The sequence below is a fragment of the Schistocerca americana genome, chromosome 6 (genome assembly GCF_021461395.2).
Source record: "Schistocerca americana isolate TAMUIC-IGC-003095 chromosome 6, iqSchAmer2.1, whole genome shotgun sequence".
Taxonomy (NCBI): domain Eukaryota; kingdom Metazoa; phylum Arthropoda; class Insecta; order Orthoptera; family Acrididae; genus Schistocerca; species Schistocerca americana.
Window position 1 is genome coordinate 538,801,317 of NC_060124.1, and position 15,328 is coordinate 538,816,644.

A 15,328-nucleotide genomic window follows, 5' to 3' on the forward strand; every position below is an offset into this window, starting at 1 on the left:
TAAGAAACAAAGTAGAAAGAAATAAGAACGAAAAATGTCACTTACTGAAGAAGAGAATATTGATTACTGTTATTGTTTAGCTCGTCTTGAATCGCTTTCTATCAGTATAGCTAAAGAAAAATGGATACATTTTACAGAAATTAAGAAGCTGGTTTATGAATTACGTACCCCTAGGCCAAATAACTTCGGTACATGTCAAAACTGTGGAAGCGCATTCGAAAGACACTAGACTATACTAGACACTTTCTTAAATATTTATTAAATTATTGTTTCAGAGTTTAAAATGGTCTTTTGTACTCTTAATACATTTTTGGTATAAATAATTTCCTTTTATCCATTCAAATGACCCGTGACAACCAATTCCAGTAACTGTGAGAGCCAATCGAGAGTCGGAGTATGTTGTCACAAAAATTTAGTCTGACAGAACTTCTTTCTGAAAACCAAATGTTGCTGTGGCCTCAGATTTCTGCGAAAAAATACCCAAGAATATGCTGTATAGAATGAGATACACTGACGTTAGAAAGGGAGACTATAAAAGCTGCTTCTTCAAAAACTAAAAATGATAGATTGTGATAACTCGCACCAGTCTCCCTCCTAATTCTGATATCAGCCCAGCTGGGGCACTCACTCACCCACCCTCACTCAAGACTGCTCGTTGCTAAGGACCACAGTGGGCTGTGACAATCGTGCCGGTGCCGTCTACAGGAAGGCGACAGCTCGCGGCAGAGCACCCAATACTTGTAGAGAGAGCACTGCACCGAGCGAGGTGGCGCAGTGGTTAGCACACTGGACTCGCATTCGGGAGGACGACGATTCAATCCCGCGTCCGGCCATCCTGATTTAGGTTTTCCGTGGTTTCCCTAAATCGCTCGAGGCAAATGCCGGGACGGTTCCTTTTAAAGGGCCCGGCCGACTTCCTTCCCCATCCTTCCGTATTCCGATGAGACCGATGACCTCGCTGTTTGGTCTCTTCCCCCAAAACAAACAAGAGAGAGCGCTGGAGGCGTAGTAGGCGAGCCAAAGCGGCGGTCATACCTGGAACCTGGTGGTGACGTTGGCGTAGGGCACGCCCAGGAACTGGTAGATGGTTCGATTCTGGCGCTTGGTCCAGGCTAAGGAGCCACCGAGCATTCCCACGCCGGTCACGTTAACCTTCACAGTGAAGTCTTGGGCACAGGCCGTCCCCAACACCGCAAGTAGCAGCAGGCTTCCCAGACCAGTCATCGCTCCTGTGAACAGCAAGTAGGACAACGGTTTCCATATGGAAAATAGGTAAACAGTATTTAAGGAAAATATTTTCGAGAAGGTCTGTTGTTTTGTCTGTACATCTACATCTACATCCATACTCCGCAAGCCACCTGACGGTGTGTGGCGGAGGGTACCTTGAGTACTTCTATCGGTTCTCCCTTCTATTCGAGTCTCGTATTGTTCGTGGAAAGAAGGATTGTCGGTATGCATCTGTGGGGGCTCTAATCTCTCTGTTTTTATCCTCATGGTCTCTTCGCGAGATATACGTAGGTGGGAGCAATACACTGCTTGACTCCTCGGTAAAGGTATGTTATCGAAACTTCAACCGAGCTATTGAGCGTCCTCTTGCAGAGTCTTCCACTGGAGTTTATCTATCATCTCCGTAACGCTTCCGCGATTACTAAATTATCCTGTAACGAAGTGCGCTGCTCTCCGTTGGATCTTCTCTATCTCTTCTGTCAACCCTATCTGGTACGGATCCCACACTGATGAGCAATATCAAGCAGTAGGCGAACAAGAGTACTGTAACCTATTTCCTTTGTTTTCGGATTGCATTTCCTTAGGATTCTTCCAATGAATCTCAGTCTGGCATCTGCTTTACCGACGATTAATTACATATGGTCATTCCACTTTAAAGCACTCCTAATGCGTACTCCCAGATAATTTATGGAATTAACTGCTTCCAGTTGCTGACCTGCTATATTGTAGCTAAATGACATGGGATCTTTCTTTCTATGTATTCGCAGCACATTACACTTGTCTACATTGAGATTCAATTGCCATTCCCTGCACCATGCGTCAATTCGCTGCAGATCCTCCTGCATTTCAGTACAATTTTCCATTGTTACAACCTCTCGTCACAGCATCATCCGCAAAAAGCCTCAGTGAACTTCCGATGTCATCCACAAGGTCATTTATGTATATTGTGAATAGCAACGTCCTACGACACTCCCCTGCGGCACACCTGAAATCACTCTTACTTCGGAAGACTTCTCTCCATTGAGAATGACATGCTGCGTTCTGTTATCGAGGAACGCTTCAATCCAATCACACAGTGGGTCTGATTGTCCATATGCTCTTACTTTGTCCATTAAACGACTGTGGGGAACTGTATCGAACGCCTTGCGGAAGTCAAGAAACACGGCATCTACCTGTGAACCGGTGTCTATGGCCCTCTGAGTCTCGTGGACGAATAGCGCGAGCTGGGCTTCACACGATCGTCTTTTTCGAAACCCATGCTGATTCCTACAGAGTAGATTTCTAGTCTCCAGAAAAGTCATTGTACTCGAACACAATGCGTGTTCCAAAATTGTACAACTGTTCAACGTTAGAGATATAGGTCTATAGTTCTGCACATCTGTTCGACGTCCCTTCTTGAAAACGAGGATGACCTTTGCCCTTTTCCAATCCTTTGGAACGCTACGCTCTTCTAGAGACCTACGGTACACCGCTGCAAGAAGGGGGGGGGGGGGCAAGTTCCTTCGCGTACTCTGTGTAAAATCGAACTGGTATCCCAGCAGGTCCAGCGGCCTTTGCTCTTTTGAGCGATTTTAATTGTTTCACTATCCCTATGTCGTCTGTTTCGATATCTACCATGTTGTCAATTGCGCGACAATCTAGAGAAGGAACTACAGTGCAGTCTTCCTCTGTGAAACAGCTTTGGAAAAAGACGTTTAGTATTTCGGCCTTTAGGCTGTCATCCTCTGTTTCAGTACCATTTTGGTCACAGAGTGTCTGGACATTTTGTTTTGATTCACCTACCGCTTTGACATAAGACCAATATTTCTTAGGATTTTTTGCCAAGTCAGTACATAGAACTTTACGCCTCTCGCATAGCCCTCGTCACACTAAATTTCGCTTCGCGTAATTTTTGTTTGTCTGCAAGGCTTTGGCTATTTGTTTCTTCCACCCCCCACGCCCCATCCGTCCACTCGTGCCCTCACAGAGGGAGTTTAGGGTGGAGGGATTGACGATGGTTGTCAGCGGTAATGGTTGCATTCACTCTTCAGCCAGTGCCATTTAAAGTGCATAAAAATGTTGTTCGTGAAGAAAACAACCACCAGCAAATATACAGGGCGTTCCACAATTCCTGCTACAGGCTTCTAGTGGTCGTAGACGGGCCTTAGTAGATAAATTCTGGCAATTAACACATGTAGGCAAACATGCCATTTGGAAATAAATTAAGCCTGAAGACCGGATCAGTTTCAAATCTCCCACATCATGGTATACACACAATCTGAGAAGAATGTACCATCGGTGGTTGTTGTTGTAATTATGAAATCACATACCGTACCCGTTCGACTACAACAATGCGAAATTGCAATTTTCGCAACTAGAAGGCCTTTGAAGTGGATATCTGTCGTCACCTACAAGATGTGAGTCTACAGTTGAGCACTGAGCATACCCCTGAGATGCTAACAACATCTGAACCCTGTGACCTACACGGGGAGCAGACTCCCCCACATAAGATCACGCGAAATATTAAGAAAAAGTCACGCAACGGAAACTATTGAGCACCTGAATTAAAACTGGGATGGCCATATTAAACATGAAATACGAGTACCGTACCTCACATAGATACACAGTCCAGTAACATTAACGTAACCACCGCCTATCCTCGATGTCAACGTGTAAGAGCCATTTACAGACTGCAGGTGGCAGCCCTACCAATAGAGGGTACATAAAGAGTGTCGATCGGACGTGCAAAACAGTGCAGTCGTTGTCGTAATGTGGAAACGTAGCGATTTATATCACGTACTAAAGGGCATGACAGTTGGTTATCGGGTAGGGGGTGGAAGCATTTCTCAAAAGGCTTATTTTTGAAAACTGTTCGCGTGCCACCATGGTTAAAGTATACCATCAATGGCAAAATGGCGCTATCCAAAACTGGGGGCAAAGCAACTGTGGTGCACCACGGGCCACGAATGATTATAGTTCAATTCTTTTACCTTGGCGGCTCGCGCATGCCCGCCCAGACGCGGGAGATTGCTGCGTTGCCAGTTGCACACGGCGCACGCGCCAAGAGAAGCAGCGCCATAGTATAGTATAGTTCGCAAACTTACGCGCAGTTTATGAAGTAAAGCCACCACGGCCGCATTAACCCTTTCGCTGCTACAGAGACGTGCTCCCCGCATTCCGCTCTGTGTGCGATTTTGTCATCACTGCACTGCTCGCCTGTGCAGACACATGGTGTTCCGACTGCTTTGATACACTTATCATTCGATTTCACAAAAACCATTTGGCCCAAAAATTTGATTTTTACACATCTTCTTGGCTGATACCTTCCCCCCATAAATGACTTAATTTTGTTTCGATGTTCAGCGCAGTTATTGTGCAGCATTAAATGTAGTAAACCATTGCACGAAATTTTGAAGAGTTTGCAGAGGTAAAAGTCCATAGCGTATAGCCGTATACTTTCCGTATGATCGATTTTAGTTGCCACAATGTTGAGAATGAAATGTGGCCAAGATACCTAAGTTTCATATAAAATTTACTGTTTAACAATATCTCATTTAATTTAAGTACCAGATAGGTGTCGTATGTAATACTGAGAAATATTCCGTCTTTCGCAACTGTAATAAAACTTTTATTTATACCAGAGTCATTTCGCTTTTTTTCTAAAACGTTCTGATTAAAAGAGAGTTGGCGAAGTACACAAAAATGAATTGTGGGCGTAATAAACATAGAAACGAAAATATATTGTCAGTGAGGCGCAGGGCGCAAACAATTGGTGTTTGTCACAACGGACAGCAAATACCTGTCAAAACATAGATCAGTTGACGAAAACACTGAATATGATGTTGCCAAAGCAGCGAAGCAAAGAATTTCGTCAGACAATCAAGTAGCTCGGCAACGTACCAGCCGAAATTCTGCTCTAAGTAATACTTTTAATACTGCCGCAGAAGAATATATCTCAATATGAATAGTAAAACAGCGACTGCGGAAGAGAAGATATACAAACAAAACAGTTAACATGAATATTGTATGTTTGCCTTTTCATTGTTTTTAATTGCTGTGAAAAGTATTGGAGGACAAAATTAGAAAAACCGAAAACTTATTATGATTATAATGAAGAGATAAAGCACTAGAAATTTCAAAAAATTACATTCAAACGAATAAAATTCATGAAGTAAGACACTTCGATATTGTTTTTAAATAAAGAAAATACTAAGCACCTAACAAGCTTTGAACTCTGAACGTTGCATTTAGCAGCCAAACACCTTATCCATTACGCTAACACAGCTCAGCGTTCGAACACCTGAAGGACTAGAAAACATCACGCAAAATACCGACAAACACTGTTGGTAGGACTATGAATTACTGACGTTATGTCGAAGTACAATAGAAAATAAACAATTATCGCTGTTCTTTATTGCTAAAAAGCGGTTCGTGAGAATGATACAAACACCTTTCCTTGCTATCGCATGAATTAGGAGGCTTATTGCTTGTTTGGTTTAATTAATTAATAGAATCGGAAGCAACTGGTATAAAGAATGCTTTTTCCAAACTTTCTATAAAAGAAAGTCTGCTATCAAGACATTGCTTTTGTTCAATTAATTTATTTATGACTGAACGTTTCTAAAACTGAAGACACTCGTCCATGCTCTGCACTGCAATCGAGCTCTGATAACGCCATACTCTGTTCATTGGCTGACTGTGTTTTGTGACGTCAGATGCGCAGAACGAACCTAACCTCGGCCGCCGTCGTAAATGACGCGCACTATAGGGTGAATAACGATTGCGGAGAAAAGACGTGTAACCAGTGAACAACTGAGCACCCAGATGAACCAAGCAGCTGCCAACAGTCCTGTTCTAGCACCCACGCTTACTGCTGTTCACCTGCGACAAAGGCTGGGATTTGCACGCCAGTAACCTAACTGGACGTCCACTGAATGGCGATAGGTGGCCTTACCAGATGAATCACGTTTTATACTCCATCGAACTGACGGCCCTTCAACAACCGTCATAAGGGACCAGGCCTGAGGAGGGAGCATTATGGTCTGGGAACGTCTTTGTGGCATCCCCTGGGTGATCCCGTCATTCTGGAAGGCACATTGGGTCAACGTAAGTATTCATCTGTTCTTCGGTACCCTGCCCACCTCTATAAGCAGGTTGTTTTTTCCTCGGCACAATGGCATCGACCAGCTCACAGTGTACATGTGTGGTTCGAAGGGCGGCAGGACTGCCCCGGATTTAAGCCCAATCGTGAATTTGTGGGACTGCCTCGAGTGGGCTGTCTGTTCCACGGCTCCCGACATCCCTGTTCGTTCTTCTAGAATCTCATTGACTCTCTACCTGCACTTCTGCGATGCTAAAGGTGGTTGTTCACGCTTTTGACAGGTGGTCACATTAATTTGCCTGGGCTGTGTACAGGATGAAAAGTATTTAAACCGACAAACTCTGGGAGGTTGTAGGGGACATCAAAACAAATATTTTTCCCTAATGTCATTTTTTCCTATGATGAGTATTTAAACCGGTAGAGGAACTGTGTTCTGGGTGGATAATCAACTGGTTCCAGGTTGTGGACACGCTGTATGTGAAATGGCCGTAACAACTGCTCTCGAAGGACTGTTCTTACATTCGTCTGATTCGTCCCAATGTTACGTGCAATTGCACGACTGCAGATTGAAAGATCCCGCTCCACATGCTGCAAGACAGCTTCCTCAAGTTGCTGCGTTCTTACCGTGCGACGGCGTCCCTGTCCAGGTAATCTGCTAAACGACCCGGTCTCAAGCAGGCGTTGGTACACAGCAGCAAAGGTCGTATGATCCGGGATACGGCGACTAGGATATTGTTGTTGATAAACCCGCTGTGCAGCTCGTCCGTTGTGGTGCGCTACGCAGTACGCACCAACCATATCAATGTACTCACTCCAGGTGTGTCGCTCCATTAGTAAACAGAGACAATGCACTACTACACTGGTGGGCAGCAGTTTCCTACAACTGAAGAGCGCAATACGCCCTCCACCGGTTTAAATAATCCTCATAGGAAAAAATGACATTAGGGAAAAATATTTGTTTTGATGTCCCCTGCAAACTCCCAGAGTTTGTCCGTTTAAATACTTTTCACCCTGTATAACGAGAATGTGTTATATCAAACTATGGAATTAAACTAAAGACTACAATAAAATCGTACTTATTACTAAGGCGCTTGTACTTGAAATGCAGTCATAGAATACTTAATACAAATAATCCCTAAATGCACAATGGTACAACCCGATGTTGATGGAACTGGAAATGAAATTATACAATTGTATCCACGCAAAACGACAATGATTCCTGAATTAAAGCCAAACAAGTATGTATGAGCACGATATTCTTTCGTAAGCTCAAGTTGCTTTCAACAAACCGACTATGTGAAACAGTTCCGAAAGGCAATACTCTACCTCGAAACAAATGACTTCGCTTGCTCCTCATCAGAATGAGTGCAAGTACGGCAGATGTTGACCATCGCACTAAAACGTAGGTGCAGATGATTGCCACAGTGACAGCTGAGAGTTGAAAGTTCATCCCTGACATGAACAGCTCTAAGATGAAGTCCTCCATCGATGCAGTTCCTTTTCTCTAAGACGAAGTGTCAATCGGCACTCTTTCTCAGAACCTTGCTAACACCGGATTCGTGTTAACCAATCGTTGTAGACCTTGCGAGTTCCGACCAACGAAAAATTTATAAAAATAGCAACGATCTCCCTTCTGCTGAAGAATTTGCTCTGGTTAACAAGTAATATTCATTTCCCTCTTAGAGTGGGGAAGAAAGCAGAAATTCTCTCCCACAATAAGAAAGTTTTTTCACTCTTCGGCCAATGATAGGTGGAAAAAAGGGCAGCTCTTTTTGTATTATCACGTAATAGGGGAGAGATTGTGGCTGATATGATACGCGAGTTGGGATGGAAGTCATTAAAGCAAAGTCGTTTTTCGTAGCGGCGAGATCTATTTACGAAATTTCAGTCACCAACTTTCTCTTCCGAATGCGACAATATTTTGTTGAGCCCAACCTACATAGGTAGGAAAGATCATCAAAATAAAATAAGAGAAATCAGAGCTCGAACAGAAAGGTTTAGGTGTTCGTTTTTCCCGCATGCTGTTCGGGAGTGGAATGGTTGGGAGATAGTATGATTGTGGTTCGATGAACCCTCTGCCAAGCACTTAAATGTGAATTGTAGAGTAATCATGTAGATGTAGATGTAGATAGCGGCTGCATATGTGCACTTGCAAGTCTTCATCCCCACTACAAAAATAATTTTGGTGAATAAAATAAAATTCAGACATCAACTACTGATCGCTTCCTTTCGGTCCAGCAGACTTTTTCTTGTTCTGAGTGCCTTGCGTTTTCCCATCCGCTTGCACATATCTGTCTGTTAGAAAGGATTCTCTAGGCTGCCCCTCACAATGGAAGTCGGCAGCATCTTGACCGCTTCAGGGCTCTTACTGGAATGTGGGATACCTTCTCTGACAGCACCCATCCCTTCAGTGTGCACCTGGCCGGCACTCTTCCTTTCAGCGAGGAACAGTTTTTCCGACTCACTGGCGGTTGTACCCCTCCAGTCCTCACCCTCCGGTTCTCAGGTTACAGAAGTACATTACACACGTCCTTCACTGTACAGAAATGAAGAAGTTCTTGTTACGTACGCAATCGTAAGTTTTTGTTGCAGTTACATCGGTGCTTTCATGCACCACAAGTAAGTTGAATCAATGTCTCTTTTGAATAGTGGGTTGTTGGTTAGGTTATGGAGTAGTTTTTGAAATAACAGCCCCGTAACAAAGAAAATCAAGCGACGAGTACTCCAATGCCATGACTCCTGTAGAGGGACCGTCAGAGCTCATTTTCTCCAGTATTTGCATAAAGCGAAGTGGGAGATCTGAAACTTGCTCTAGTAAATTTCCTCTATAATCTCTAGAAGCCTGTAAAAGCACTTGTGAAACGCCGTGTGTTCGTCGCTGCCCTTTTTTCCACGGGCCTGTTTTTAGCTGTCTTCTATTATGTCAGTTGGGACTGACGTATAGTCGTTTTTTAACTCCTCTGTCTTCGTGTTCTGTAGCTTTGACTTGGGCGCGTATGACCCCAATTGTTTTTTGCGCCCTAAAGCAAAACAAAACCAAACCAACCAACAATCCTTAACGGAGACGGAGTTCGACAAAATCCAGCATGTATAAAGTAACACAAAAACTGACTCAAAGACCTTCAATAGTTGTTACACTGCACGTAGTTTACGTGTAAAATATCGATGGCTTTCTCTGAGTTTTCAGTGAGATATAAAAGAATGAACCAAATTTCACCGTCGAAGTGTCAGAGGTTATTCAGCGGTACATCCCGAGTATTTTGCTATAAGCGACCCAGGCACTTCGATGGCTCGTTACAGAGATATTGAATTTCGACTGTTTTCTTGCTCCAGTTACTTTCGTATCTGTATTGCACTGGTATTACCATGGATAATGTCGTCACTGATGAAGAGCTGGCCAGTATGCACCTCGTGCATGGGTTCACAGAATGCAGTGGGAAAGCGATACAAAGGCGCAAAGCTGAGTTGTTCCCCTACCGACTGCAATCACGTCACAATACTTTGGTTCTGACTGAAACTGCCATGTTACTCCTGTTATGTGTTGAACGTTTTGGCTATTTCATATTACTAGTTTCCTCCCTCCTCTGAATGAGTTTCACAGAAACAATACTACTACAACTACTACGTGATCAGGCCCAGTGGACCGCACGCATCTACAAGTTTCCCTCCTCCACTGTATTCTGTCCATTGCTGCTATCCGCCATCCGTTCACATCTATTGACACTTGGTTTAAATCTTCATGGAGTCCATCCCTCCAACGTTTCTTGGGTCTCCCTGGCGGTCCCTTTCCTGTAGGTGTGAAATCCTGGAGCTTCCGAGGCCATTTGTGATCCTCCATCTGGGCCATATGGCCGGCCCACTGAATTCGTTTGGCTTTGAAAGTTCCTGCTATGCTGGGCTGCTGGTATAGTTCCTCAAGCTCTTGGTTGTATCTGATCCTCCATTCCCCTGTATCTGCATCCAGAACCGGACCGAAATCTTCCGAAGCACTTTTCTCTAAAAAACAAGGAGCTTATGGAAGTCCTGTTTCCGGATACTGCATGTCTCACAGCCATATAGAACAACAGGCTGTATTAGGGTTTTGTACAGTCGAATCTTGAACTGTCTGGAGCGATATTTGGTCCGAAGCAGTTGTGCTAGGCTGTGGTAAGATCGGTTTCCTGCTTGTATTCTGGCATTGATCTCTGCTTCACATGACGAGTTCTCAGTGACAAGTGCCCCTAGGTATTTGAATTCTTGCACTCTCTTGAAGGCCAACTGCAGTGATTGTAGATGATCGGCAGTCTGACAATGATCACGTGTCATAACGAGGTACTCTGTCTTGGCTTCGTTTATGTTTAGCCCAAATTTGCTGGCAGCCTTCTTTAGTGTTTTGGTCATTTGCTCCAACTCCTCTTCCGACCTAGAGAGTAAACAGATGTCGTCTGCATAGGCTAAGTATGCCAGTCTCTTTCCTTCGATTTCAATACCTTTGTTCTCTTGGAACGTCTCGCGTACGATCTTCTCGAGGGCAAAGTTGAACAGGATAGGGGACGAACCGTCTCCTTGCCTGAGTCCTGTCACAATTTCAAACTCCTCAGTGACGCGATTTCCCATCTCCACCTTTGTATGCGTTTCGTTCAGACAGATCTTTATCAGATTGATGAGTTTCTCTGCTGTGCCAAACTCTCTTAAACAGAAACATTACTGGTTACAGCAACAAACCGAATTGATCATGATTGCGTCATTACTCTGTAACAACCTGCCGGAGCCCATGGGCACCTTGCGTCAAAATACTCAGAAGACACCCCTGAACCATCGCTGCAGATTTTATCGGTTTCACTATATACTCACACTGAGGTAATAAAACTCACGGCATAACTCCTAATATTGTGTCGGACCTCTTTTTGCCCGGCGTAGTGCAGGAATTCTACGTGACATGGACTCAAGAAGTCGTTGGAAGTCACCTGTCACTGCCTCTACAGCTGTTCATAATTGCGAAAGGGTTGCCTGTGCCGGATTTTGCCCACGAACTGATCCCCCGTTTATGACCCACAAATGTTCGATAGGATTCATGTCGACCGATTTGGGCGGCCAAAAAGTTTCTCTCGACTTATCCAGATTGTTCTTGAAACCAGTCGCGAACAATTGTGGCCCACTGACAAGGCGCATTGTCATCTATAAAGATTCCAGCCTTGCTTGGGAACATGAAGTTCACGTAAGGCTGCAAATGGTCTCCAAGTAGACGAATATAACCATTTTCAGTCAATGATGGGTTGAATCAGATCAGAGGATCCAGTCAGTTCCATGTAAGTACAGCCCAAACCATTATGGCGCCACCGCCAGCTTGCATAGTGTCTTGTTGACAACTTGGCTCCATGGCTTCGTGGAGTCTGTGCCACACTCGAGCCTCACCATCAGCTCTTACAAACTGAAATCGGGACTCATCTGACAAAGCCAATGGTTTTCCAGTCGTCTAGGGGCCAACAGATGTGGTCACGAGCCCAGTAGAGGCGCTGCAGGCGATATCGTGTTGTTAGCGAAGGCACCAACGTCGGCCGTCTGCTGCCAAAGCCCATTACAGCCAGATTTCCCGCGCTGTCCTAACGCGTACGTTCGTCGTTCGTCCCACATTGATTTCTGCGGTTATGTCAAGCAGTGTTGCTTGTCTGTTAGCACTGACAACTCTACGCAAACGCAGCTGTTCTCGGTCGTTAACTGCGCTGTCCATGGTGAGACGTAATGCCTGAAATGTGTTATTCTCGGCACGCTCTTGACACTGTGTGTCTCGGCAAACTCAGTTCCCTAAAGAATTACGAAATACAATGTCCCAACACTGTAGCTCCAACTACCACTCCGCTTTCAAAGTCTGTTAACTGCCGTCGTCCGTCTATAATCACGTCGGAAACCTGTTCACATGGATCACCTGAGCACAAGTTACATCTCCGCCAATGCACTGACCTTTCGTACCTTTGCACACGATACTACTGCCATCTGGATATGTCCATATCGCTGTCTCATCAGTTTTGTTAACTTAGAGTATCTTCTTAGGCAAAATTTTTTGAAGACAAAATAGTCACCCATTCGGATCTATGGGCACAGACTACTCTGGAAAACGTCCTCATCAGGGTAAACCTAGATTGCTTTGTAATGTGGTGCTACAGAAAAAATGCTGAAAACTAGATTGGTATATTGAGTGACTAATGAGAAGTCACGGAATGGTACTGGTGAGAAAAGAAATGGATGGCACAACTTGTGGCTCGGTAGATGGGATAAATTTTGAGGTGTCAAGGAAATCGTCAGTTTGATAATAGAGGGTGTGTATCATAAGAATTGTAGAGGATGAGTAAGGGACGAATGCGGTAAGCTGGTTCAAATGGATGTAGGCTGCATCAGTTATTCTGAAATGAAGAGGTTTGCTCAGGATAGACCAGCATGGGGACCTGCATCAAACCAATCTTTGAGCTGAAGATCAAAACACAGCAGTATAAACACTGCATAACACAATTAAAGGACCGCCGTTCGAAAACTCGTGTTTTCCATTGTAAAGCACAAGTTTCAAATTTGGCTCAAAGTTGCCTACTTTCTTCCTTTGTAATGGTGCGACGTCTTCCTCAGAACGGTGTTGCCTCAGACAGCAAGGAGTCGACAAGCGTGAAGGAAATGACCAGAGCTCAGAAGTTCATATGAGCTCTAAAGGGGGTTAATGCTGTCAAATCGGCACCAGATTTCACCAAAATTCTATCCAACGCCACTGTGGACGTGACACACAATGAGAAGCTCGTCACATCGCCCTCATACCCACAGTTCACTCCTTCTTTTGATGCCTCTGCGATGGAGGTGAGGATCACGACACCCAGCACTGAAATCTTCCACTGCTAGTCTGGCGCCTGCTTGTGGGTGTGAAGAATCTAAAGGGTATCAAAGGGGTTGCCGGCACTCCAGGCGATAGAGCAGCAGCAGAACGCAATTCCGGTGATTGGGTGTCGAAGTCTCTTTAGAGGTATATTTTTACAGTGCTCAACCAAGATGCGAAGGTGGCTTCAAAAAATGGTTCAAATGGCTCTGAGCACTATGGGACTTAACATCTGTGGTCATCAGTCCCATAGAACTTAGAACTACTTAAACCTAACTAACCTAAGGACATCACACACATCCATGCCCGAGGCAGGATTCGAACCTGCGACCGTAGCAGTCGCGCGGTTCCGGACTGCGCGCCGAGAACCGCTTGACCACCGCGGCCGGCTGCGAAGGTGGCACTGAGGGTGTTGCGAAGCTGGGGATCTAAGACGGACCCTTTGCCATTTTATTCATACGAATGTCAATTTTGCTCCCTTCATGATTACGTCACAGGAGGGCTTGAAACAGGGAGGCTGGAAGAACATAAATCTTTGCTGCTTAAAATCATGTTCAGATTTCGGCGTCTGGTATTGAACGGTCCCTAGCAGTTCCTGCCTGTATACTCTCACAGGGTTAGATGAAGATCGCTTAGACGCATTGTCCACAATGAAACACATTCATGTACTCGAGAACTGGCAAATGTGATGAACTGTGATCATTCAACCATCGTGCGACATTTGTATACAATGGGGAAGGTTCAGAAATTGGATGTTTGGGTACCACACGCTGTAAGCCAAAATCACAAAAATCAGTGGGTCGCCAAGATGTGCATCTCTGCTTGCTCGTCATTAATTGTCTCGTGAACAACGCCGACCACTCCTGTCCTGTTTCGTCACTGGTGAAAATAAATGGCGTCTTTATGCTAACCTAAGGAAAAGAAAGGAATGCTTGAGCCCAAACAAAGCAGTAACCCCCATTGAAAGATATGTGCGCACCCACAAAAGATTTAAGTATGCATCTGGTGGGGCAGTAAGGGTGTGCTGTAGTACGAATTACTTCCCTGAGATGACGTTTACTGTCAACAACTGCGACGTCTTGCAAACGCAGTCCAAGAACAACGACCAGGAATCTTCGTACATCCATATTTAAACACTATTTACTGCCCGCCATCCACGTGGAGCACGTGTTGGTCTCACTGCGGATTTCTAGACTGAGCCACACACAATTGATTTCATCAAAGTGTACGGGCCTGAAGATGGCGTTGACGCAACATCGAAACTAGTAGCGAAGTAAATATAAAATCTTAAGTACAGCTGGAGGAACTTCATTTTCAATAAAAATAAAAACGACCAGGAAGGCCCTCCCGAATTCTGCTACACTGACAAAAAACGTTAGAGAAGAGTTGTGTTCGGAAGTCATTCCACACCCACCTTATTCACCTGATCTTGTGCCCTCACTCTTTTACTTTTCCCATTGTCTATCGAACAACCTTCAAGGAACTCCATTTACGAATGAGTATCCACCCGGAACGTGACTCGACGAGTTCTTCGCCACAAAATCACGTTTTTTCTACAGTTGCGGAATCGAAAGGTTAACTCAGAGTAAGCATACTGTTATAAATAGTGAAGAAGAATATACAGGGTGTTACAAAATGGTACGGCCAAACTTTCAGGAAACATTCCTCACACATAAAGAAAGAAAATATGTTATGTGGACATGTGTCCGGAAGCGCTTACTTTCCATGTTAGAGCTCATTTTATTACTTCTCTTCAAATCACATTAATCATGGAACGGAAACACACAGCAACAGAACGTACCAGCGTGACTTCAAACACTTTGTTACAGGAAATGTTCAAAATGTCCTCCGTTAGCGAGGAAACGTGCATCCACCCTCCGTCGCATGGAATCCCTGATGCGCTGATGCAGCCCTCGAGAATGGCGTATTGTATCACAGTCGCCCACAATACGAGCACGAAGAGTCCCTACATTTGGTACTGGGGTTGCGTAGACAAGAGCTTTCAAATGCCCCCACAAATTAAAGTCAAGAGGGTTGAGGTCAGGAGAGCGTGGAGGCCATGGAATTGGTCCGCCTCTACCAATCCATCGGTCACCGAATCTGTTGTTGAGAAGCGTAGGAACACTTCGACTGAAATGTGCAGGAGCTCGATCGTGCATGAACCACATGTTGTGTCGTACTTGTAA

The 15,328-nt window shown here is 44.7% G+C and overlaps 1 protein-coding gene across 1 annotated transcript in view; it reads right to left on the bottom strand.

Moving 5' to 3' along the window:
* LOC124620277 (neuroligin-4, X-linked-like) overlaps positions 1 to 15,328 on the bottom strand; it is a 190,083-nt gene that overhangs the window by 159,146 nt on the left and 15,609 nt on the right. Inside the window, exon 2 of the mRNA XM_047146945.1 lies at positions 1,036 to 1,229. Within this exon, the coding sequence (XP_047002901.1) occupies positions 1,036 to 1,229 (194 nt within the window). The remainder of the gene's footprint in view (positions 1 to 1,035; positions 1,230 to 15,328) is intronic.